This window comes from Schistocerca americana, chromosome 4 (genome assembly GCF_021461395.2).
Source record: "Schistocerca americana isolate TAMUIC-IGC-003095 chromosome 4, iqSchAmer2.1, whole genome shotgun sequence".
NCBI lineage: Eukaryota > Metazoa > Arthropoda > Insecta > Orthoptera > Acrididae > Schistocerca > Schistocerca americana.
In genome coordinates this window covers 724,765,182-724,792,978 of record NC_060122.1, presented here as the reverse complement: position 1 = coordinate 724,792,978, position 27,797 = coordinate 724,765,182, and the positions used below count along the sequence as shown (strand labels likewise).

At 42.5% G+C, this 27,797-nt stretch overlaps 1 protein-coding gene across 2 annotated transcripts in view; it reads right to left on the bottom strand.

Moving 5' to 3' along the window:
* LOC124612415 overlaps positions 1-27,797 on the bottom strand; it is a 350,836-nt gene that overhangs the window by 191,733 nt on the left and 131,306 nt on the right. Inside the window, exon 1 of one of the 2 annotated variants that reach the window (XM_047140614.1) lies at positions 3,759-3,871. The exons of the other annotated variant lie outside the window; for it this stretch is intronic. Within the exon in view, the coding sequence (XP_046996570.1) occupies positions 3,759-3,827 (69 nt within the window). The 5' untranslated portion in view covers positions 3,828-3,871. Of the gene's footprint in view, positions 1-3,758; positions 3,872-27,797 lie in introns of those variants that run through there. 2 annotated transcript variants of the gene reach the window in all.

Genomic DNA, 27,797 nt, shown 5'->3' with positions numbered 1-27,797 from the left:
ATAACCACATAAAACTAATCGTAGATAAGGCAGAAAGAGTCATTAGAAGAATCCTGTGGAAGTGCAGGCCACTCAACGCTGGAGGTAACTTAGAAAACAGCCTTTCGACCGATATTTGAATACTGATATTCAGTCTGTGACCTGTATCAGAAAAGACTGAGAAGATAGTAAAAGATCGAAAAAAATCACCGCGTTTCGTCACAAAGTCGCTTTGTAAGCGCGAAAGCGTCACAGATCCTCATCCACCTCCAGAGCGAGACGTTACGAGAGATCGGTTGTGAAACACGACGTGGTTCACTGACGCAAATCCGGGAGCGTGCTTTCCTACAAGAGTCTATAAGTAGATCGCTTCCTTCTATGTATACAGGGTTATTACAAATGATTGAAGCGATTTCACAGCTCTACAATAACTTTATTATTTGAGATATTTTCACAATGCTTTGCACACACATACAAAAACTCAAAAAAGTTTTTTTAGGCATTCACAAATGTTCGATATGTGCCCCTTTAGTGATTCGGCAGACATCAAGCCGATAATCAAGTTCCTCCCACACTCGGCGCAGCATGTCCCCATCAATGAGTTCGAAAGCATCGTTGATGCGAGCTCCCTGTTCTGGCACGTTTCTTGGTAGAGGAGGTTTAAACACTGAATCTTTCACATAACCCCACAGAAAGAAATCGCATGGGGTTAAGTCGGGAGAGCGTGGAGGCCATGACATGAATTGCTGATCATGATCTCCACCACGACCGATCCATCGGTTTTCCAATCTCCTGTTTAAGAAATGCCGAACATCATGATGGAAGTGCGGTGGAGCACCATCCTGTTGAAAGATGAAGGCGGCGCTGTCGGTCTCCAGTTGTGGCATGAGCCAATTTTCCAGTATGTCCAGATTCACGTGTCCTGTAACGTTTTTTTCGCAGAAGAAAAAGGGGCCGTAAACTTTAAACCGTGAGATTGCACAAAACACGTTAACTTTTGGTGAAATGCGAATTTGCTGCACGAATGCGTGAGGATTCTCTACCGTCCAGATTCGCACATTGTGTCTGTTCACTTCACCATTAAGAAAAAATTACTGAAAACAAGTTTCGCACTGAACGCATCCTCTTCCATGAGCTGTTGCAACCGCGCCGATTCAAAGCGTTTGACTTTGTCATCGGGTGTCAGGGGTAAGGCTTTTGCTTTAGCCTTTTCCGTAAGATTTTCCAAACCGTCGGCTGTGGTACGTTTAGCTCCCTGCTTGCTTCATTCGTCGACTTCTGCGGGCTACGCGTGAAACTTGCCCGCACGCGTTCAACCGTTTCTTCGCTCACTGCAGGCCGACCCGTTGTTTTCCCCTTACAGAGGCATCCAGAAGCTTTAAACTGCGCATACCATCGCCGAATGGAGTTAGTTGGTGGATCTTTGTCCTGAAGTGTCGTTGCACTGTTATGACTGATTGATGTGAGTGCATTTCAAGCACGACATACGCTTTCTCGGCTCCTGTCGCCATTTTGTCTCACTGCGCTCTCGAGCGCTCTGGCGGCAGAAACCTGAAGTGCAGCTTCAGCCGAACAAAACTTTATGAGTTTTTCTACGTATCTGTAGTGTGTCGTGACCATATGTCAATGAATGGAGCTACAGTGAATTTATGAAATCGCTTCAATCATTTGTAATAGCCCTGTACCTCGTGAAAAGACCATGGAGGTATCATTCGAGATGTTTGAGCTCACGCGGAGGTTTACAAGCAACCGTTCTTCTCACGGACCGTTCGCGACTGGAACAAGTACATGGAGAAGTGACGGTAATGTACAGAGTATCGTCTGCCACATCCCATAATGTGGCTTACAGAGTACAGATGTAGACGAAGATCGCTACCGGGATTGGCCCGGATACTCGTGGTATTTCGGTACTTTCCGGCGTAACGTCCAGGGTTGCAAACATGTCCGGGATTTGAGAATTTTACGGCTAGCGAGGATTTTTTTTTTAAATTGAGATCTATATGCCCGACATCGCATTTTTTAACGTTCTCTTACAGTTTTGCCTCTCTCAGTGGAGAGAGACAACTTCTCGCTTAGTCTTTTGGCAACACAACATGGGCAGTGCGTTTATGCCGTTTTCGTATGTGAAGTAACTCGTCTACACGTTTTTAATCATTTTAGGTCTATTCGTTTTTTTGTCTTGTCGTTTAGCAATGAGCGAAAGAAAGTGTGTGTTTAATGCTAACCTGCAACAAAAATGTAAATTTTTGAAGCTGCGTAATGACAATAACAATGAACGCGGTTATTGCAAACTATGTAATGGAGAATTTCCTGTTGCACATAAACGAAAGGATGATATTAAAGACCACGTGAAAACAGCTAAACATAGGAGTCCTACTAATTTTACTGCTTCGCCAAACATAAGAGACGTTTTTAAATCCAAAGATAGAAACGGGGACGGAATAGCAGCGATTTGGAGTGTCCTGCTAAAGAGGCTACATTTTCATCCCACACTGCTAGACACGTACTCAGTTTCAAAACATCAGGTTGTACTTTTGAACTGGCTAAAAATTATATGGCCCAAATGATTCATCTGTTAGAACCAAGACCGAGTCAATTATAGTTAATGTTGTTTCGCCGTATCATGATAATGTTCTGCGTTCTTTCGAAAACATAAATTATGTAACAGGAATAATGGGTAGCTCAAACAGAAGTTAAACTTGTTCCGATTGTTGTAAGTCACGAGAAGGGAGTTCAAGCTAAACTGCTAAATATTTAGTAAGTGTCGGGTGAAATTGTTTAAACTTTGACTTAGTATCTTTTGCAGTTTGCCAAAAAATACAAACGTGAAGAATAGTTGGTTTGTTAGATTGCTGATAACACTAACAGTAATTTTGACGGTGTGACGTCACGTGTAGTGAAAAATACAACTGAATACATGAAGTTCAATGTTTCAGTAAACTGTTACGCAACCCCCCCCCCCCCCCCCCCCCCCTCGCCGCTTCCGCCATGAACCACGGAACTTGCCGTTGATGGGATGGTTTTTGTGCCTCAACGATACAGGTACCGTACTGTATGTGCAACCATATTAGAGGAGTATCTGTTGAGAGGCCAGACAAATGTATGCTTCCTGAAGAGGGAAAGCAGCTCTTTCAGTAGTAGCAGGGGCAACAGTCTAGATGGGTGACTGAACTGGCGTTGAAGCATCAGTCAAAATGGCCTTGGTGCGCTGGTACTGCGAACAGCTGAAAGCAAGGGGAAACTACAGCCGTAATTTCTCCCGGTGGCATGCAACTGTACTGTAAGGCATGGAGAGCTGCGTCAAACCAGTCTTCGGACTGAAGAACACCACAACAACAACAACAACAACAAGAAGCTGTTAACACTTTTAAGTAATTTTAAAAATGTGTCCTAAGATGGCGAGGGAAAAAATGACATTATGTCTTTGGTTGGAGCGAAAAAATTTAAAAAAAAAAAACAGTGTCGGTTGGAAAACGGTTGCTGCATCAGCCAGGCAATGGACTGGAAAAATTTTTGCAAAAAGATTTGGTAGGCCTACATTTGAATCATGCACGAGACAGAACTTAGCGTCAAGAAACTGTATCTCTATTTGGTGTGCGAGTCAGCGGTTTGCGGCCAACTTTTCCAAGCACTTCGGAAAGAGAAACTGCATGTTGCCGCAGACAGCATGGGAAAATAGTGTTTTTTGTTGGTTGACGGCGAGACCGCGTAGCCGCCGGCTGCTGTCGCGGCTAGCACCCTGAGTGCGTTTCGTGCGTGAAGCGCGCTACGTAACGTACGTGATAGAGGTTGTCGCTGTCGTCGTCTTCGGCGTCGGGGAGGCGCCGGTACCAGCGGACGGCGCACATGGGCGCTGCCGCAGGACTCGCCGGACCGCGACGCCCACGCAGCGGCCGCCACGACAGGACAGGACAGGACAGGCCGGGACGGGACGGGAAGGGAAGGGACGGGACGGCACAGGATGTGACGCAACGGCCCAGACGGCGGCGGGCGGCCTTGGGAGCGCTGCGCTGCACTCGGCTGCCTCGTGGGGCCACCGGGCCACGCGGGGAATCCTGGCGAGGGAAAGCTCTTCCGCGAAACACCTGCCGTCACCACAGGCACGTCTAAATCCGGGCCCTGCACAGTGGCGGCCCGTAAGCTCGGCGTGCCTTTGTTTACACATACTTTCCGAGACCTAAGGAGGCTTCGCTCCCCTGAAAGATATACAGTGATGTGACGAAAGTCACGGGATACCTCCAAATATTCTGTCGGGCCTCCTTGTGCCCGGCGTAATGGAGCACCTCAACGTGACATGGACTCAACAAGTCATTGGCAGTCCCTTGCAGAAATATTGAGCCATGCTGCCTTTATGTTGTTGTTGTTGTTGTGGTCTTCAGTCCTGAGACTGGTTTGATGCAGCTCTCCATGCTACTCTATCCTGTGCAAGCTTCTTCATCTCCCAGTACCTACTGCAGCCTACATCCTTCTGAATCTGCTTAATGTATTCATCTCTTGGTCTCCCTCTACGATTTTTACCCTCCACGCTGCCCTCCAGTACTAAATTGGTGATCCCTCGATGTCTCAGAACATGTCCTACCAACCGATCCCTTCTTCTAGTCAAGTTGTGCCACAAGCTCCTCTTCTCCCCAATTCTATTCAATACCTCCTCATTAGTTATGTGATCTACCCATCTAATCTTCAGCATTCTTCTGTAGCACCACATTTCAAAAGCTTCTATTCTCTTCTTGTCTAAACTATTTATCGCCCACGTTTCACTTCCATACATGGCTACACTCCATACAAGTACTTTCAGAAACAACTTCCTGACATTTAAATCTATACTCGATGTTAAAAAATTTTTCTTCTTCAGAAACGCTTTCCTTGCCATTGCCAGTCTACATTTTATATCCTCTCTACTTCGACCGTCATCAGTTATTTTGCTCCCCAAATAGCAAAATTCCTTTACTACTTTAAGTGTCTCATTTCCTAATCTAATTCCCTCAGCATCAGCCGACTTAATTCGACTACATTCCATTATCCTCGTTTTGCTTTTGTTGATGTTCATCTTATATCCTCCTTTCAAGACACTGTCCATTCCGTTCAACTGCTCTTCCAAGTCCTTTGCTGTCTCTTGACACAATTACAATGTCATCGGCGAACCTTAAAGTTTTTATTTCTTCTCCATGGATTTTAATACCTACTCCGAACTTTTCTTTTGTTTCCTTTATTGCCTGCTCAATATACAGATTGAGTAACATCGGGCAGAGGCTATAACCCTGTCTCACTCCCCTCCCACCCACTGCTTCCCTTTTATACCCCTCGATTCTTATAACTGCGATCTGGTTTCTGTACAAATTGTAAATAGCCTTTCGCTCCCTGTATTTTACCCATGCCACCTTCAGAATTTGAAAGAGAGTATTCCAGTCAACATTGTCAAAAGCTTTCTCTAAGTCTACAAATGCTAGAAACGTAGGTTTGCCTTTCCTTAATCTTTCTTCTAAGATGAGTCGTAAGGTCAGTACTGCCTCACGTGTTCCAATATTTCTACGGAATCCAAACTGATCTTCCTCGAGATCGGCTTCTACCAGTTTTTCCATTCATCTTTAAAGAATTCGCGTTAGTATTTTGCAGCTGTGACTTATTAACCTGATAGTTCGGTAATTTTCACATCTGTCAACACCTGCTTTCTTTGGGATTGGAATTATTATACTCTTCTTGAAGTCCTAGGGTATTTCGCCTGTCTCATACGTCTTGCTCACCAGATGGTAGAGTTTTGTCAGGACTGGCTCTCCCAAGACTGTCAATAGTTCTAATGGAATGTTGTCTACTCCCGCTGATGCATTAGCTCCATATTTAACAATCATATACAACCGTTCGCTCGACGAAACATCCGTACCCAAAGACTGGAAAGTTGCACAGGTCACACCAATATTCAAGAAAGGTAGTAGGAGTAATCCACTAAATTACAGGCCCATATCGTTAACGTCGATATGCAGCAGGATTTTAGAACATATATTGTGTTCGAACATTATGAATTACCTCGAAGGAAACGGTCTATTTACATACAGTCAACATGTGTTTCGAAAACATCGTTCCTGTGAAACACAACTAGCTCTTTATTCACATGAAGTGCTGAGTGCTATTGACAAGGGATTTCAGATCGATTCCGTATTCCTGGATTTCCGGAAGGCTTTTGACACTGTACCACACAAGCGGCTCGTAGTAAAATTGCGTGCTTGGGAATATCGTCTCAGTTATGTGACTTGATTTGCGATTTCCTGTCAGAGAGGTCACAGTTCGTAGTAATTGACGGAAAGTCATCGAGTAAAACAGAAGTGATTTCTGGCGTTCCCCAGGGTAGTGTTTAGGCCCTTTGCTGTTCCTTATCTATATAAACGATTTGGGAGACAATCTGAGCAGCCGCCTTCGGTTGTTTGCAGATGACGCTGTGGTTTAACGACTAATAAAGTCATCAGAACATCAAAACAAACTGCAAAACGATTTAGAAAAAATATCTGAATGGTGCGAATAGTGGCAGTTGACTCTAAATAACGAAAAGCGTGAGGTCATCCACACGAGTACTGAAAGGAACTCGTTAAACTTCGGTTACACGATAAATCAGTCTAATCTAAAAGCCGTAAATTCAACTAAATACCTAGGTATTAGAATTACGAACAACTTAAATTGGATGGAACACATAGAAAATGTTGTGGGGAAGGCTAACCAAAGGCTGCGTTTTATTGGCAGGACACATAAAAAATGTAACAGACCTACTCAGGAGACTGCCTACACTACGCTTGTCCGTCCTCTTTTATAATACTGCTGCACGGTGTGGGATCCTTACCAGGTAGGACTGACGGAGTACATCGAAAGAGTTCAAAGAAAGGCAGCACGTTTTGTATTATCGCGAAATCTGGGAGAAAGTGTCGCAGAAATGATAAGGGATTTGGGCTGGAAATCATTAAAAGAAAGGCGTTTTTCGTTGCGGCGGAATCTCACGAAATTCCAATCACCAGCTTTCTCCTCCGAATGCGAAAACATTTTTTGACACCGACCTACAGAGGGCGGAACGATCACCACGATAAAATAAGGGAATTCAGAGCTCGTACGGGAAGATACAGGTGTTCATTCTTTCCGCGCGCTATACGAGATTGGAATAACAGAGAATTGTGAAGGTGGTTCGATGAACCCTCTGCCAGGCACTTAAATGTGATTTGCAGAGTATCCATGTAGATGTAGATGTAGATGGATTCATGTCGGGCTATCTGGGTGGCCAAATAATTCGCTCGAAGTGTCCAGTATCTTCTTCAGACGAGCTGCGAACAACAGCGGCGCGGTGACATGGCGCATTGTCATCCAATCGTTGCTTGGGAACATCAAAACTATGAATGGTTGCAAATGGTCTCCAAATAGCCGAACATAACGGTGCACACAGTCCATTCTATGTAAACACAGCCCACGCTATTATGGAGCCACCATCAGCTTGTACACTGCCTTGTTGACAACCTGGGTCCGTGGCTACGTGAGATTGTGCCACATGCGAAACCTAACACAACCACTGAAATTGGGATTCATCTGACCAGGACACGGTTTTCCAGCCGTCAAGGGTCCAAACGATATGGGCACGAGCGCAGGAGACGCGCTGCTGGTCATGTCGTGCTGTTAGCATTAGCACTCGTATCGGCCGTCTGCTGCCATAGCTCATTGACGCCAATTTTCGCCGCGCTGTCCTAACGGATAAGTTCGTCGTACGTCCCACATTGATTTCTGCGGTCACTTCACTCAGTTTTGCATGCCTGTCAAGACTGACAACTCTAAGCGAACGCCGCTGCTGTCGGTCGTTAAGTGAAGGCCGTCAGCCACTGTGTTGTGATTGGTGAGAAGTAATGCCTGGAATTTGGTATCCTCTACATCTACATGGTTACTCTGCAATTCACACTTAAGTGCCTGGCAGAGGGTTCATTGAACCATTTTCACTACTTCTCTACCATTCCACTCTTGAATGGCGCTTGGGAAAAAGGAACACCTAAATCTTTCCGTTCGAGCTCTGATTTCTCTTATTTTATTATGATGATCATTTCTCCCTACGTAGGTAGGTGTCAACAAAATATTTTCGCATTCGGAAGAGAAAGTTGGCGATTGGAATTTCGTAAATAGATCTCGCCGCAAAGAAAACCGCCTTTGTTTCAGTGACTGCCACCCCAACTCACGTATCACATCAGTGACACTCTAACCCCTATTGCGTGATAACACGAAACGAGCTGCCCTTCTTTGCACTTTTTCGATGTCTTCCGTCAATCCTACCAGGTAAGGATCCCACAGCGCGCAGCAATATTCCAGCAGAGGACGGACAAGTGTAAGTAGGCTGCCTCTTTAGTGGGTTTGTCGCATCTTCTAAGTGTTCTGCCAACAAAGTGCAGTCTTTGTTTCGCCTTCCCCACAATATTATCCATGTGGTCTTTCCAATTTAAGTTGCTCGTAATTGTAATCCTAGGTATTTAGTCGAACTGACAGCCCTTAGATTTGTGCGATTTATCGTATACCAAAAATTTATCGGATTTCTTTTAGTACCCATTTGGATGATCTCGCGCTTTCTTTGTTTAGTGCCAATTGCCACTTTTCGCACCATACAGAAATTCTCTTCAGATCATTTTGTAATTGGAACTCATCGTCTGATGATTTTACTAGACGGTAAATTACAGCATCACCTGCAAACAATCTAAGGGGGCTGCTCAGATTATCTCCTAGATCATTTATGTAAATCAGGAACAGCAGAGGGCCCATGACACTACCCTGTAGAACGCCAGATATAACTTCTGTTCTACTCGATTATTTACCCATCTGTCACTACGAACAGTGACCTCTCTGAGAGGAAATCACGAATCCAGTCACACAACTGAGACGATACTCCATATGCACGCAATTTGAATATTAGTCGCTTGTGAGGAAGGGTATCAAAAGCCTTTTGGAAATCACATTCGTAACACTGTAGATCTCGGTTTATCAAATTCCCTAGCGATTTACAAAATGGAATGTCCCATTCATCTAGGTCCAGCTACCAGTGCGTGTTCAAACTCTTTTAATTCCTGTCGCGCAGCCATAATCACCACGGAAACTTTTTCACGTGAGTCACCTGGGTGCAAATGACAACTCCGCCAATGCACTGTCCTTTTATACATTGTGTGCTCGATACTACCACCATCTCCATATGTGCATATAGCTATCCCATGACTTTTGTCACCTAAGTGCACTTTGGCTGAAGGACATTGAAGACGCCGTATTGATGTGCTTTACATTATAACTTCCGTGCCATGAATAAATGCTGTTTCAAAACACCTGCACATTGAGTATGTCTCGAAATGGCGTCCATATTCGTACAATTTGTGCAGTTAAATTTCAGTCACTCACTAAACGGCGTTTAAAGTTTTTAGGTGATCGATGTCGCAGGTCAAAGTCACAACTTGTACATCGTTAGTGACGTGCGGTTGGTATAGATGTGGAGTTATGAAACTGAAAGCTGTGGTTCGCATCCTGACAGGTGCAAAAATTTTAATATTCTCCTTCACGTTTCTGAAAGATTCTGGGACTTCTCTTATTAATATAAGTATGTTCTGTAATATTCGATGTTATGTACATATAAAAATGCTCTCTCAGGTGTGAGTTGTCATTGTCAGTACTTTACAAATTAAGCATGAAACTTGGAAATGAGTGTAAATATCCAGAACACATCGATTATCTGGTAAAACACTACCACTCAGAATAAAAAAAACATAGAAAATACTGGTACATACTGTATAAAAAGAATTACAGGGTCACTTAGTTTTAGCCGTCTCGAAAGTATTATGTTTCCGCAACTGGTTGCTACATTCTTTATCTACATCTACATCCATACTCCGCAAGCCACCTGACGGTGTGTGGCGGAGGGTACCCTGAGTACCTCTATCGGTTCTCCCTTCTATTCCAGTCTCGTATTGTTCGTGGAAAGAAGGATTGTCTGTATGCTTCTGTGTGGGCTCTAATCTCTCTGATTTTATCCTCATGCTCTCTTCGCGAGATATACGTAGGAGGGAGCAATATACTGCTGGACTCTTCGGTGAAGGTATGTTCTCGAAACTTTAACAAAAGCCCGTACCGAGCTACTGAGCGTCTCTCTTGCAGAGTCTTCCACTGGAGTTTATCTATCATCTCCGTAACGCTTTCGCGATTACTAAATGATCCTGTAACGAAGCGCGCTGCTCTCCGTTGGATCTTCTCTATCTCTTCTATCAACCCTATCTGGTACGGATCCCACACCGCTGAGCAGCATTCAAGCAGTGGGCGAACGAGTGTACTGTAACCTACTTCCTTTGTTTTTCTTTCTTATTGTTTCAGTTACTTTCAGGTGTAAAGGAAAAAGTTTACTTTTCTGGCATCGAACTGTAATTTTTAGCGCATATTAGAACATAATTTGTAGAACCAGCACCTTTCCTTAACACTGTGGGAGTTTGTTGTTAAGTAATTTTCGTAATATATAACGGTATGTAAATAATGAATATGAAGTTAGCAGGTTCACACTTTCAAACAAAGACAAGACAGCAACAGTTTCCAAAATTGCAGTGAATGCACCAACTGACGGTATAATGAAGCGCTACTTTAATTTGTCTACTGGAATGGCTACCACAGTCACTGCAGTATATTGCAGAGACATCTATTGGTGCGTTCGAGAAAGCCAGAGTATATCCTTGAAAGGAGTGGTGCCACAGTATCTCTTGTAACATTTGTGTACATAAAGGAAAGCCTCATATGGAGTGCTGTCGGTTTTGTAGGTGGTGCGCTTGACTTGGCTAGCAGGGAGACGGAACAGCTGGCTCACATGTTGAAGCACTCACTCAGTGTAATATTCGACATCGCAGGTAGCTGGCAGGCTAGGCAAGTCAATGGCAATGCACGCAAGCCGGATGCTCAACTATCTTTCTCAATCGAGTTTAAAGCATTTGGTAAAAAAAAATTTGAATATCATAGCCTGATTAGCCATTTTCGTGATGGATTGTCTCATCATTCCGCTAATGGTCATAGTTACTGTAATACATCTAAATTAAGTATGCTACTGCGAGAAATTTGAATAACTTTGAATGAAAAATAGGGGTCTCTCTGAGTTTGCATTTGGTGTTCATTAGGCCGTATATTGCTGCATATTAAATGTAGCTGACGTATCTAATTATTCTTTAAACTTGGGATGAGTTCTATATCTCTCCTCATTCTCGAGAACATGGATTGTAAATACTGCACTCTGTCCCACCCGTTGCCCAAATGATAAAACAAGAATGAAATATTCATTTGTATTTAATGACAGTTTGAGATAACGAAATGAGATTTTGGCAAATGATAGCATGCAAGGAGGACAGTGGTTTACCACATGGTTAGTATGCGAAACATCCTGATTTACCATGATATATAAGTAACTACTGTATCATGGACAGATCCAAGATGGACTCCAGGGGGAGGGAGGGTGAAAAAAAATTATGATCATCTGAAGATTTTAAGTAGTTTGCGGTGCTTTTCATTACCAATAACCAGAGTTAGAAGATTTACGGCTCATGGAAAAACCGAAAAAGTACATCATTTTTAGGCTGAGTTACGAGGACCCAGGCTTTTTCAGCAGTGGTCCCTGTGCTGCTGGGGTGAGAGGCGAACAACCCTTTGCCCTCTTCCCCCTAATCCACCTATGGTAATTACAGATTTTTAATGCACTTTTTTAAGAGTCATCGACAAGGAAAATAGTACCAGGCCTGTCACAGAAAACATGCACAACTCTCTGCAGGGAAGCTGGCTAGCTTACGATGGAGCCTGCTAGGGAGCCGTCGAGTGGGCCAGCAGGTAAGCTTAGAGAAAATCTCACTCCGTGTGACACGGGCTTACACAGTTCTCATGCCATTCTGAAGCTTCTATTCTCACGTAAAATATGGTACCGCACAGTAACAAAAACTGGTATCAGATAAAGTAAGATTTACTGCAAGGTTACTTGAGAGAGGGCTCTGAGCACTATGGGACTTAACATCTGAGGTCATCAGTCCCCTAGAACTTAGAACTACTTAAACCTAACTAACCTAAGGACATCACACATACCCATGCCCGAGGTAGGATTCGAACCTGCGACCGTAGCGATCGCGCGGTTCCAAACTGAAGCGCCTAGAACCGCTCGGTCACACCGGCCGGCGAGGGCTCCCAAACAGGTGCCATCGACTGCTAGGATGTTTGTAAGATGTGAACTTTCGAGCCCATAAATGTCGCACGTATTAAAATATCTTCGGCTATTACCCTGAGGTTGATTTCTGGTAGAAACAGAATGTTGCATCCCCATCTGCAAAGGACATCTTCAAGTGGAGTTGTAAGTAATATAAATGCCCGAGTCACATCCTGGCTCTGTACTGAAGCGCTCACGTGTTATGACAGGCTACACAGAGAGGCAATAAGGTTTATTAAGAACGCAAGTAATTGTAATCGGAAAGGGACGGTGTGAAACTGAATGGTGTCTGTATCGGTCTTCCACTGTACAGTGACTGCAATAACAGACGACTATAGCCGATAACGGTGTCACACTCAAGATTCGAAAACATGTGATTTAATGACTCTGTTGGTGGAGAATGCAGATACGTGCTTATAGAGCAGACCAGCGGACATTCATAGAAAAGTTATGTTCCTCTAAGAAATTCATTAGACCACGAGCTAATAGCCTGGAATATTTCAATATGTGTGCTCGGCTGTTTTCCTTCAAGGTGCTCTACATGACTGCAGGTGATTGCTCCAGTGCCACTTTCTTTGAAAGATTATTTGGATGCATTTGTGCTGGCGAATCAGGAGTCCTCTCAGCAGCTGACATCATCACCTGAAAGCAAAGGCAGCTGGGAAGACTTTATCTCGCAGCCCCTAATAATTACCACGAATATTTCCACAGTGGACCAAAGAAAGCATGATTGCTTTAATTGATGCTCACAAAATAGCGACGTTCGCTTGTATGAGGCTAAGGGTAAACCAGACTTGACACTGCATTAACTCAGAACACGGAACTACATTCGATACTTTGATGGCACCAAGTTTGCTTGGCTTTGCATGGGCACAGATCGGCGGTTTTACTTCTGCTGTAATTGGCTTAAGTGCTTGAAGAAAAAGAAGGAAGAAAGATGGATACCGATAATTGACAACGAGGTCATTATTACAAAGAAACCATATCGGTATTTGTATTAAGAGATTGAGACCGATCGCGGAAAACCTACATCTGGATAGCTGGTCGGGAATCTGAACCGTCGTCCCTCGGATACAATTGCAGTCTCGTAGCGCTGCGTCGCTTCAATCATTTTCTATTTGGAGTCTTGATCTTCTCAGCGGGTAACGTTACTTAAGGTAGCCTCTGAGTCATGGAAGGTCGTGATTAGTTGCTAATAGCAGAGAGCGACAGGAATTAATTATGAATGGTTCCTCGAGGCTCCGCGCAAGTCGCTCTAGTTATTAGTGAGGATTGAGGCAGTGTTTTATGAATGTTAATGCCGACGTTGAAGGAAATGTATTGACATTGAGCAGACTGTCTTGTGGCAATCGTATCTCACGTGGTGCAAGTGAATTATTTATTGATCTCTGATTTTCTGTTGAACCTAATCGACAAGAGATCGTTGAATTATTTTTGGAGGGATACGACTTTCATGTACGTATGGGGAATGACGAGAGGTGTCAATACCATTATTGACATTCGAGAAAAAGAAAATTTCTTCCATTGTGGTACATTTATGAGAAGTACAATTGTGAATAACAATCTTGTGTGTTTAGCAAATATTGGACATACTGTTGTCTGTTCTCATGCTGGAAATTCCTGTATTGCTGTACGCTTTGTTAATGGTCGAAATCTGTTTAAGTGGTGTGTGGCTAAACTGAAGAGGAAGAACAGAATAGTAGGTGAGGCTAAGTATTATCACCGAGAAACAAGTTAATAATATTACAGAAGCATATAAAGCAGATACAGCGATATGGAACGGTTCAGAAGGTAGTACAGTTGAAGAGGATGGACGTCTCTAAAAAGGGCAATCACAGAAGTTGGAAAGGAAAACGTAGGCATAACGAAGGTAACTGCCAAGAAACCATGGGTAACAGAAGAAATACTTCAGTTGATCGAAGAAAGAATGAAGTACAAAAATATTCAGGGAAGTACAGGAACACAGAAATACAAGTCAGTGAGGAATCAAACAAATAGGAAGTGCAGGGGAGCTAAGGAGAAATGGCTGCAAGAACAATGTGAAGAAATCGCAAAAAAAATAATTGTCGGAAGGATTGACTCAGCATACAAGAGCGTCAAAATAGCGAGGGTGGTAACATTAACACTGCAACGGGAATTCCACTGTTAAATGCTGAAGAGAGAGCGGATAGTTGGAAACATTACATTGAAGGCCGTTATTAGAGGGAAGATTCGTCTGATGTAATGGAAGAAGAAACAGGAGTCGATAGGGATCCACTATTAGAATCAGAATTTAAAAGAGATCTAGAGGACTTAACGTCAAATAAGGTAGAACGGATAGATAACATTCCATCAGAATTTCTAAACTCATTGGGGGAAGTGGCAAGAAAACGACTATTCACATTGGTGTGGAGAATATATGAGTCTGGCAGCACATCATCTGAGTTTCGGTAAAATACCATCCACACAATTCCGAAGACTGCAAGAGGAGACAAGTGCGAGAAGTATCGCACAATCAGCTTAACAGCTGATGCATCCAAGTTGCTGACAAAAGTAATACATAGAAGAATGGAAAAGAAAATTGACGAAGTGGCAAGAAAACGACTATTCACATTGGTGTGGAGAATATATGAGTCTGGCAGCACATCATCTGAGTTTCGGTAAAATACCATCCACACAATTCCGAAGACTGCAAGAGGAGACAAGTGCGAGAAGTATCGCACAATCAGCTTAACAGCTGATGCATCCAAGTTGCTGACAAAAGTAATACATAGAAGAATGGAAAAGAAAATTGACGATGTGTTAGATAACGATCATATGGCTGTAGGAAAGATAAAGGTACCAGAGAGGCAATTCTGACGTTGCGGTTGATAATGGAAACAAGACTCAAGAAAAGTATCCGACAATATAAAATGGTGGAAGACGTTCGAAATTCTGAGAAAATTAGGGGTAAGCTATAGGGAGAGGTGGGTAATATACAATACGCGCAAGAGCCAAGAGAGAATAATAAGGGTGGACGACCAAGAACGAAGTGTTCGGATTAAAAAGGATGTCAGACAGGGAGGTAGTCTTTCGCCCTTACTGTTCAATCTGAACATCGATGAAGCAATTATGGAATTAGAAAAAAGGTCCAGGAATGGAATTAAAAGTCAGCGTGAAAGGATATCAATGATACGTTGCGCTGATGATATTGCTACCCTGAGTGAAAGTGAAGAAGAATTACATGATCTGCTGAACGGAATGAACGGCCTAATGAGTACAGAATATGGACTGAGAGTAAACCGAAGGGAGACGAAAGTAATGAGAAGTAGCAGAAACGTGGACAGCGAGAAACTTAACATGAGGGTTGATAGTCACGAAGTAGGTGAAGTTAAATAATTCTACTACCATGGTACTAGAGGTAGCTTAGAGGGCAAAAACTGTAGAGGAAGACAGAGACTGGAATAGCTCCAACAAATAACTGAGGACGTAGGTTGCAATTGCTACTCTGAGATGAAGAGGCTGGCACAGGAGAGGAATCCGCGGCGGGCCAGATCGAACCAATGAGAAGACTGATGACTAAAAAAAAAAAAAGTTGTTCGCGAGCCTGTGAGAGGCAATTTGCTAAATGCCAGTTAAAGCTGCACAAAACGATCCACAGGCTGCGACTGCGACAGTTACTTCAATTTGATAACTGCTTAGCTCATAGATAGTGGTCCAGCTTTAAAACAACTTATAACATCTATTCATGCAATTATTGTACTCTTACTATAAGTACTAGAGACGAACAATACTATGTCATTAGGAGATTTCGTTTACACTCATTCATACTTCTAATTCCCAGTTTTAAAATCCGAAAGTTTCCTCTAGGGCTGCTGAGACCACAGGAAACGATGCTGAATCTTCTTGCCTGAATTCTCTCTTCCAAATTCCTCACTATCTTAATGGACTCTAATGAGAACTGCAGCACTGATACACATATTCTTCAGTACGCTACCATCAGAAGAACCAGTGTCTTGTTTCTCAAAGGTTGTTACTATAGATTTGGTTGTGGCTGAGGCGAAAGCTCTTGCAGCATTTGTTAATTGCAGGCAAAGCGTGCTTTATCAACTTCTAAACCTTACTTGCACACAGACTTAAGTAAAGGGTAACGTGCCTAAGGAGACTGGAAGCCTGTTATAGAATAACAGGCTAAATACGGTTGGTGATAATTTTAAAATATCTTGTACGTCACAGAGACGAATCTGAAAGGCAATATATATAATAGAAAGCTATAGGCTTCACTAGTTTCTAGTGAAATCTAATAATTACGTCATTGTTCCATTTCTAGGAAATCATCTTCCCCGTAGATTTCGAAAAACAATGTTGTAGATTCCTTTTGTACTAGTTTGCCTCGAGCTGTAACCATTTCTATTGAAATACCATCATCTCCATGCGCCTTTCCTTCAGTCTTGCTTGGCTTAACACATGTCTTACGGCATTTCTTCCGGAGTGTATTATTTTCTTTGTTCAATCGTCTGTGTTCCAAAGATATCCCCTCAACTATGCAAACATTTAAAGAAGTCTTGGAATGTTTGCACAGTTTTCTCATTGCTGTTAGTTAATGGGACGTTTTCAATGTTAACTGATGATATGTGGTGTTTAAGCAGCAATTTTTTTTGTCTCCTTCATTCTCTTATTGTTTTCATTAAATCATCTTGTCATATCTTTGAAGAGATTTGATCAAGGATGTGTGAGTGTAGACTTCAGCAACCATTGTCAGATACAATAAATCAGTGAGTAGGGCAGTATAACAGTGATAAGCCATCTTTGTCATAATAATTACATGCAGACCCGGAACTGGGGAGGTGCTCCATCCCCTCCCCACGCCCCGTACAACAATTTATCCATAGCATTCTATCTTTACGTATACCAATTTACAATTTTTTCAACCACGTTTCAGAAAATAATAAAACATCAGGAAATTGGAAGGGTATTCTAGACGATTACAGGCAGGACACAAAGTGAGACAAGGCAGAAATAAAAGGTTCTCCACTAAGAAAAAATAGCAATATTTCCGAATACAGACAGAAATGACTTGAAAGAAACAGTCTTCCCCTCATTAATTTCGCATGCTTCTAGTCTGTAGGTATGCTTTTACAGTCAAAGTGCTACGTGAATTACTGATAATGGTGAGTGTTACGACGTAATGAAAGTTGTAAGAGTTTGATGCTACGCGTCTTAAATGAATTACATCAACTAAGTAGTTTTCAACTGTCTGGACGAAAGCTTTTCAAATTATTTATTTCTCAGAAGCATTTTCTTGGAAGTTGTGTCTAAGCGACAGATCAAGCAGTTACCTAAACAAATTACCGTTATATTTAAACATTTTACTTATTAGGTTGGTGGATAAGTTCGTTTTTATTTTTCATGTGGATATTCTGGTCGCTATGCGTTTATTTATCGATTGCCGTTTTGTATTTGTTGTTCATTGTTGCTATTTGAGTTTATATGTTGCCATTTTGGCATTTAGAGATAGTGAGTGGATCTGTGGATGCTAGAAAATGGACTGCCAAGTGGAGAAATCGGGACATTTCCGACACATTCTTCTCTTTGAGTTCAATATTGGGGTGACAACAGCAGAGGCGGCCAGTGACATTTGTGCCGTATAGCGGGATAATGCCATTGGACAGAGCACGGTAAGAAAACGGTTTAGCGGGATAATGCCATTGGACAGAGCACGGTAAGAAAACGGTTTTCTCGTTTTAATGAGCACTTTCGGGAAGACTTCGGGGTACGATTAAGATTGTTTAAACGCATTAGTCCACAGTGATCCATGTTAGAGTATTCGAGAACTGGCAGATGTGATGCACCGTCATCATTCCACCATCGTGCGACATTTGCAGGAAACGGGGAATGTTCATAAATCAGGTGTAAGGGTACCGAATGCCTTAAGCTAAAATCACAAAAATTATAGGGTGGCCAAATATGCATCTCCGAATGCTCTTCATCAATTGGTTCGTGAACAGCATCGACCATTCCTATCCTATATGGTTAATGGTGAAGACAAATGGTGTCTTTATGCTAACATAAGGAAAAGAGAGGTATGGCTGAGCCCAAACAAAGCAGCAACTTCCGGTGCAACGACCTGCACGTGTCCACAAAAGATAATGTTATGCATCTGGTGTGGTGTACTACGAAATGCTACCATTGTAAACCATTACTACTTACATTTATTGTCAAAAACTGAGACGTCTTGCAGATGCAATCCAAGAACAACGATCAGAAAGACTGCCAGAAGCCATAAGACCCGCCTGCGTTCCGCTAAACAACAAAAACTATACAGGAGTTGGGTTGGGAAGTTGTTCAGCACCATCCTTGTTCACCTGATCTTGCGCTCTCAGATTTTCACCTTTTCCGCTCTCTATCAAAAACCTTCGATGGACTTACTTTGATGAAAATGCGCGCCGAAAATGGGTCTACAAGTTCCACCCTTCAAAACCACGTGATTTTTACAATTGAGGAATCAAAAATTAACCCCAGTGTTGGCAGACTTGTAAGTAGTGATGGAGACTGTATTATTGATGACCAAAGTCTCTGTGATGCGTATATGTTGTGTTTATTAAACTTATGGGAAAATGCTACGAACTTATGCACCAACCTAATATTTTATTGTTATATTATTTTGCTGGCAGTCAGCTGTGGCATGTTAAGAGTTAGGACAGTGGCAATCTATGCAGGCGACTTTGAAATTAAAGTTGTTCAATACTGCTCTTTTTTGTAAAATACAATACATACCATTACACACATATGCCTAGCGGTCAAATAACCCGAAATTGAATTAGGATTGATTATACAGGGTGAAGCGAAATTCGCGCACTCAGGCTTCGCATCGTGACTCCTCACATGCCAGCGATACAAAAATATCCCTCACAAAATTTCGTCTGGCGAGTACATCTGGCAGAAAAAGGACGTTGGAGAATAGCAATCTGGCAACACTGTAATTTTGTTTGCTAATTTCATTCTGACACTTCATACTGTAATATACACCGTTTCTTATGTCACATGTATCCTAAATTTACAATATTTTGTAACGCTGAACACAACAAATACGTGTTTAGACAAATAAGAAATAGACAGCTGAAACAATTAATGGGACCAATGTGATAACACATACAAATAGTAACGGAGTTTGGATATTATTCGCAAAGCACGTTGCTAGTCCTACTGCTAACGCAAGGCTCTAACGAAATGTAGTGGACCTGAACGAGGTAAGAATAATAGTTGGTACTAATCTATGTGACCATTGGAGGAGGGTACTAAGAAAACAGGTTTCGCTTCTAGTAGAGGAAGTGGTGCGAATAAATTCGAGCCCACGACGTGGAAAGGGCATGTTTCAAAGCTGACCGATCTTCCATTTCTACGATTGTCGCAAGTAAGTGCAAATGTTTTACAGAGGACCGCTGCAATCGCTGTTGACGATTAAGATGCCAGATATGGTACCATTTGGACTACATTTACCAAATAAAAAGCATATGCTTGAACCCAGGATCGAACCCTCAACCTCCTGCATGTTACCACAGCACCAGCTGCACAGCACTACTGTGTGTTGACAGAGGTAGTTATAATACATGTGGTCAGCGTGTTGCCAGATTGCCACTCTTTAACGTCCTTCTTCTGCCGGATGTACTCGCCGGATGAAATTTTGTGACAAACACTTTTTTATCGTGGGCGTATGGGGAGTCGCGCTGCGAAGCCCGTGTGCGCGAATTTCGCTTCACCCTGTATAGTGATCACCTTAAAGAAGTTTGCTTTGCGCAGGATCATTAGTAGAGGCACAGACACCACAAGCTTATCATTCACTGCGTGTGGAGCTCGCCGGTCCGTGGAGAGGAAGTGTGAATGTGCGGAGCACGCTTTGGCGGCCTTTGATCTAACTAACACTCGAGCTGTGGCAGCCGTTCAGGCGACCGTAACGTACAGCTGCCGCAATAACACATGCCCCACAGCTTTAACCGGGTCAACCGCATTTGTCGGAGGCGTACAGCTAAGGCCGGTATTACACTATCAAATTTCTTTGTCTAATATCTTTGTCAAAGATATTTGATAGTGTAATAGGGATCTTTGACAAATGTCGTCCAATATTTGATCAAATCTAGGCCGAGGCCTTATATTTGATCAAAGAAATCGCTTGTCTTCTGTTCACTGCAATGCGATATGTTACCACGCGGAGCGCTAGCATCGCTGCAGCGTTCTGTCGTCTGTAGTGTTTTTATAACCATTGCCGGTAAATACAATTGGTGTGTGCCGACAACTACAGAATTAATAGAGATGTCTGAAGCTTATGAGGCGCTTTACAACGTGAGGCACCCTGAATAAAAAATAGATTAAGAAGATTGGAGACCTAACCTAACCTAACATAACCCTCTCCTGTAGCAAGGAATCGGAGTGTTATAGTGAGCCTGTCTTCTGAAGATGTAGCAGTTCTTAAGTGAAATTTGTGCTTTGTGATATGAGGATACACTTTATTAAGCACATACAGAAATGTATGCTCATCCATTCTTAAGTAATTGATGTACGACTTGACGTCTTCCACTGTAAGCTCACGTAACAAGTTTTGTTGAATGCTTTTATCGTGTCGTCGTAAAACCCACGGCTTCACCCAGATTAGATTAGTTTTTCGTTCGTTCCATAGATCCGTGCTGAGGAGATCCTCGTGGATGTGGAACATGCCGATTTTTTTTAAGCTGAAATAAAAATACTAATAGTATGAATAAATACATCATTTGTTTCTATTAAAAATTTCGCCAATGGAGTAGAAGGAGTTGGCCAGTAGTAAGTCTTTCAGGCTCCTTTTAAACTGATCTTTATTTCTAACTAAATTTTTAGTGTTTCCTGGCAAATTATTGAAGATGAGTGTTCCTGAGTAGTGGACCCCTTTTTGAACTAAAGTAAGTGTTTTTAAGTCCTTGTGTAGATCATTTTTGTTCCTGGTATTGTATATATGAACTGAGTTTGTTGGAAAAAGAGATATATTATTTACGACAAATTTTATTAAGAAGTAAATATACTGAGAGGCAGTAGTTAACCTGCGAGCCGGAAGTATAGTGAGACTCTGTCATTTGGGCCTACGAGAGTTATAGTTTTTTTTTTGTTTGTTTCTCATGCCTAGATAACTGTACAAACATATCGTTGCATGTATTGTAATAATCATTACATATAATGATCTACATGCAACAATATCTCTACGGAAATATCTAGGCATGAAATACAAAACAAAAAAAGCTAACCTGCAAATCTCGTACGTCCAAACGACAGTCTCACTGTACTTCTGGCCCGCCAACAGTTTCATTTTCTTTCTTATTTTCCCCCAGTACCAATGCAAGAATCTGAAGTACCCAGTTCTTTGAAGAGGTTTCTGCAGGAGGTCCGTGAATTTACTCCACAAATAATACGTATTACACGCTTTTGGACCTTGAAAACTTTTGTTTGACTTCAAGATTTACCCCAAAATATTATCCCATATGACATTATGGAATTAAAGTATGCAAGCTTTTTCATTTTTATGTTGCCTATGTCTGCTAACACTCGAATTGCAAATACAGATTTGTTAAGGCGTTTCTGCAGTTCTGTGGTGTGCTCCTCCCTACTGAATTTATTATCAAGTTGTAATCCCAGGACTGTTAAGACTGTCAACCTCGTATGTATGGTTCCATTTTCTCCCCCCACTTCTTTTCCGCATGTGCACACAATGCAATTGGAGTACGTAGAACTGCTGCGGTTAATAACAAGTTGTTGTCAGCCATCTTGAACTTTGACGAAAAATTTGATGACAGTGTAATACCCCTTGTAGCGCTACGTCAAAGATCTTTGTCAAATATATTGGACGGAATATTGGATCACATCTTTGATCAAATCTTTGACAAAGAAATTTGATAGTGTAATACCGGCCTAACCGGAACGAAACGACGACCACACGATACAAGGAGCCGGGCGAGGATCACCACATGATAAGGGTTTTGCAGGCGGTGGTAATGTCACTCCCTATACCCGTCCCCCCCCCCCCCCCCCCCCCCCCCCCCCCCCCCCGCCGCCGCCAGTCCACCATCCCCCCAAGACACTTTTCACTAGAAGCGTTTGTATTTTTAGATGTGTCGATTTCCAAATTTCACAGCCAACTTGTGGAGAATGAATAGCATGAAGGCTAAGAATCTCGAAAATAGCGAGGGATTATGTAAACTATCATATACATTTAATACAGGATACGTTTCACTTGTTTGTATGACAGCTCGCTAACCGGTACCGGTAACTTTCTAGCAATGCAATGTCGAACATTCGCAGCCTGACCGTAACTGATATGGATAACTAATCCAACACGGTTCATAAGTCCACCACACGTAGAAGCGAGAAACCAAAGGACGCTGAGTGGGGGAAGACAGAGAGGGAGAGGTCCACTAAGATGAAGAAAAAAAAACATAAAAACTGACTTCGCGAACGCAGGTCGAAACAATTGAAAGAGAAAGAGCATCCTCTTACTTACTCGTTCGCATAACCACCGTCTTCAGACCTGTGTTCAGAGATGTGCTAATTGATGCTGAGGCGCACTTCGATTTTATATTGTGTAAATCACGATGGTCTCAAAGCTGTGAGTGTTTCTCACTACTATTGTTGTTAAAATAACTATGTGTCACATGTTGTCGAATTTTCGGACGAATGCTTCTCAAACGCTACATTTCTCTGAACTGGAATTTCTTTTGTTACCATAAAGCGACATGCAGAATGTTATTATTATGTGAAGACATTTTATATATTTGATTGTTACTAATATTAAAATGGTAGGCATGTGTGACATGTTAAATGTGTGGGGTGACTGAAAGTAAAAGTTGAAGTGCAAGGGGGGGGGGGGGGGGGGGCAGGAAACAGTAAAAAAACTATGACCCTCACCCCCAGCTCCCACAAGTGAATCTTGGATCTGCCCTTGACAGGACAATACATTTATCAACACAGCAGCTCCGGGACAATAATTTCTGTAATGCCTTTCTGGCATACCCGCGTTATCTGCACAAAAGAACAGCCACTGCTTCATTAATTTCGAGCCCAGCGTTAACCTTCTGCAGAACAATGACATCCTGTACCAGTTTAGTGTGTCGAAGACTTTTATTTATACACTTGTCGACATATTCCTGAATTGGGGAACTCCTTCTAAATGGGCAAAGGGAGAATGATTACGGTTTCACGTCCCGTCGACGTCGAGGTTATTAGAGACGGAGCATAAACTTGGACATAACACGAGTTGTCAAGGAAACCGGCATTCTTTTTACCGAGACACTGAAACTTAAATCACAATCGTTGGAGGTCGATTTCAGTACTTCTCCCAGATACGGGTTCACTGTCCCAATCATTGCACCACCAGCAATGTCGCAGAATGGACAGTCGTTTTGGTGCAAAACCTGTAACTGTAAGATTTCCGAAAGTTGTAGACCACTTGATCTAAACAGCTTTAAAAAAAAAAAAAAAAAGAATGTAAAATGAATTAAAAGCGGTCTCGACCGCAACAAAACATTTATTGACAATGGTTACTGGTTTCGGTCTTAATGTGACTATCGTCAGACCATTTATACCGCAATGGTAGGACTGCCATCATGGTATAAATGGTCTGAAGATGGTCGCACTCTGACCAAAGCAGTAACCATTGTCAGTAAATGAATTATTGCGGTCGGGACTGTTTTTAATCCATTTTTAAAGTACATTTAGCCAGGCCGCTGTTTCTCCACGAGAAATGTTCTAAAAAATTACGGTATCTGTTACAGAGCACAACATTGCCGCCACTAGCAACGAAGCCGCGAGAAAATTAAAAAGCGCAACGTGTTAAAAACGCTAGTTAAATTGTATAATTGTGAATAAATAAAATCCTAAGACATAAATGAATCGAAAATTTGGGCATGGTGGTAAGTGTGGAGGGAGACTAATGTTTGACTACCGTAAGCAGGTTCAAATAGGTATGGGTCGCGATAGCTAAGCAGAGATGACGAGGCTTGCACAGCAGAGCTGCCTCAAGCAAGTCTTCGGGTTGAAGACCACAACATCGGCAAATAAAATTTCTAAAAAAGGAATGGTGCACTAAAAGATACCAATCTCTAAAATACGAATTGTTTATGCTTGACTGCCCTTGTCGGATACTTGGCCTAGAAACCACTTTGGTTCTTCTTCTACCTCTGATTGCCACATTTGACCCTCATTATCCATTTAGTGCGCCCATAAACATCCTTACTCAACAAACTCTGTACTGAACTGTGCATGCCCTTCTTTGATTGCCACACTTCAGAAACATAACTATGCTATGAGCACGATTGCGGAAAAAGTTGTATACATACAGGGTGTATCAGAATTAGTGACGTAAACACATACAGTTGAAAGCAAAAAGCAAAAAGGTCTGAGTAAACATAGGGTCGAAATACATACCTTAAGAGCTACCAGCAATGTTTCATCTTCGATACTGTGAAGCAAATCTCTTTTACTGCAAGCTCTTTGCTTTCAACACTTTAGGAAGTAGTAGTAGTACGGACCAAAACAGTAAAAAATGTCCAGTAAACATTTGTTCTAAAATGCATACCTTAAAAGTTATGAGCAATTGTTCATTAGAAGAGTTGTGTTTCCAAGTAGCGAAGATGAGCACGTGTTCAGAGCCCTGAAGGTATGCATTTTAGAGCACATGTTTACCGAACATTTTTTTCTTGTTTTGGTCCATATTACCATTTCCCAAAATATGGAAAGCAAAGAGCTTTCAGTAGAAGAGATCTGCTTCACAGTACGAAGATGAAACATTGCTGGTAGCTCTTAAGGTATGCATTTTCGACCCTATGTTTACTGAGACTTTTTCGCTTCTAGTATCGTGTACTTTCAACTGTATGCGCTTATGCCATTAATTATGATACACCCTGTGTATATACACTACTGGCCATTAAAATTGGTACACCAAGAAGAAATGCAGATGATAAACGGGTATTCATTGGACAAATATATTATACTAAAACTGACATGTGATTACATTTTCACGCAATTTGGGTGCATAAATCCTGAGAAATCAGTACCCAGAACAGCCACCTCTGGCCATAATAACGGCCTTGATACGCCTGGGCATCGAGTCAAACAGAGCTTGGATGGCGTGTACAGGTCCATGCAGCTTCAACATGATACCACAGTTCATCAAGAGTAGTGACTGCGTATTGTGACGAGCCAGTTGCGCGGCCACCATTGACCAGACCTTTTCAATTGGTGAGAGATCTGGAGAATGTGTTGGCCATGGCAGCAGTCGAACATTTTCTGTACCCACAAAGGCCCGTACAAGACCTGCAACATGCGGTCGTGCATTATCCTGCTGAAATGTAGGATTTCGCAGGGATCGAATGAAGGGTAGAGCTACGGGTCGTAACACATCTGAAATGTAACATCCACTGTTCACAGTGCCGTCAGTGCGAACAAGAGGTGACCGAGAAGTGTAACCAATGGCACCCCATAGCATCACGCCGGGTGATACGCCAGTGTGGTGTTGACGAATACACGCTTCCAATGTGCGTTCACCGCGATGTCGCCAAACACGAATGCGACCATCATGATGCTGTAAACAGAACCTGGAATCATCCGAAAAAATGACGTTTTGCCATTCGTGCACTCAGGTTCGTCGTCGAGCACACCACCGCAGGCGCTCCTGTCTGTGACGCGGCGTCAAGGGTAACCGCAGCCATGGTCTCCGAGCTGATAGTCCATGCTGCTGCAAACGTCGTCGAACTGTTCATGCAGATGGTTGTTGTCTTGTAAACGTCCCCATCTGTTGACTCAGGGATCGAGACGTGGCCGCACGATCCGTTACAGCCCATGAGGATAAGATGCCTGTCATCTCGACCGCTAGTGATACGAGGCCGTTGGGATCCAGCACGGCGTTCCGTATTACACTCCTGAACCCGCCGATTCCATATTCTGCTAACAGTCATTGGATCTCGACCAACGCGACAGCATTGTCACGATACGATAAACCGCAATCGCGATAGGCCACAATCCGACCTTTATCAAAGTCCTAAACGTGATGGTACGCATTTCTCCTCCTTACACGAGGCATCACAACAACGGTTCACCAGGCAACGCCGGTCAACTGCTGTTTGTGTATGAGAAATCGGTTGGAAACTTTCCTCATTTCAGCACATTGTAGGTGTCGCCACCGGCGCCAACCTTGTGTCGGTTAAATTTAGCGTCTGTAGCACGTCAACTTCGTGGTATAGCAATTTTAATGGTCAGTAGTGTATATAACCTATTAAAACTTGAATACACAGTGTTAATTTAATGTTCAGCATTAATACAGTGTATTCAAGTTTTTAATATATGAGTGTTCCCCCAAGAACCGACGGAATAGTCCATAAATAAGAGTTGTGATCAAAATGAAATGGGAATTTTTGTTTTTCTAGTAGAATCTTTATTTATTCATCCACATCAACTATGTCCCCTTCAACGTAATCTCCCTTAGATATACAACACTTACGCCAAAGCTTTTCCCAATCTCGGAAGCACTTCTGGAACTTGTCGTTGTGGTGTTCAGATCTTTCAGCGATTCTGTTGTCTCATCAGTCGTGGCAAAAGCCATCCTTTCATGGTCCTCTTCAGCCTCGGGAATAGAAAGAAGTTCCAGGGTGCCATGTGCAGTGAATGCGGTGGCTGAGGAAACACAACGGTTTCGTTTTTTGCCAAAGGAACACAAACACTCACTGAGATATGAGGGGGATGCAATTTCCACGAGTTGTTTTGCCACAATTTTTATCGTTTTCTTCAGGTTACTTCACGCAAACGGCGCGTAATTTCCTCATTGCCCGTACGACCATAAGGCAGGAACTCATGATGCGCTATCCCATTGTAATCGATGAAACCAGAGAGAAGAACCTTCACATGCGATCGAACTTGTCGAATTTCTTTTCGGTCTTGGCTCTTCAGGCAGTTTTTATTGGGACGACTGGGTCTTGGGTTCGACGTCATAACCGCATATCCGATCGGAATTCAACAGTTTCGGAACAAACTTTGCTGCTACATGTTTTATGCCCAAAACATCCGAAAAAATTGCTTAGCATGAGCCAAAGGATATGCCTACATCATCAGCAACCTCTGTGATGGTGATCCGGCGATTATCCAAAACCATTTTCGTTACTACTCCCAGATTGTCGTCAGTGATTGATGTGCTAGGGCGTGCAGAGCGGTCGTCACATTCAACGTCTTTTCGATCCTCTCTGAAACGTCTTACTCTTCCCTTACAGCCACAGTCAAGCTTCCGAATGTGGTCTGCACTTTATTCCATTTTTCAAGAAAAATTTAATGCGTACTCTCGGATCCCTCTTTTACGAAAATAAAAATTCGCTGAGCACTCAAAAACACGTATAATCTTTTCGAATGTCAACAGTAAACTAAATATTCAAAACAGTTGAAAATGTAAACATACATCAGGAAAATGTGTACCGACAGGATAAAAAAATAGGATTTTTGATATCACCTCCTGTATGTAACTGCTAGAAAAAATTCAATGGCGGTTGTGCCCTTCACGAATAAGTAATAATAATAATAATAATAATAATAATAATAATTCCCGTGGAGGCCCGGGAAAAGAATAGGCCTCCGGTATGTTCTGCCAGTCGTAAAA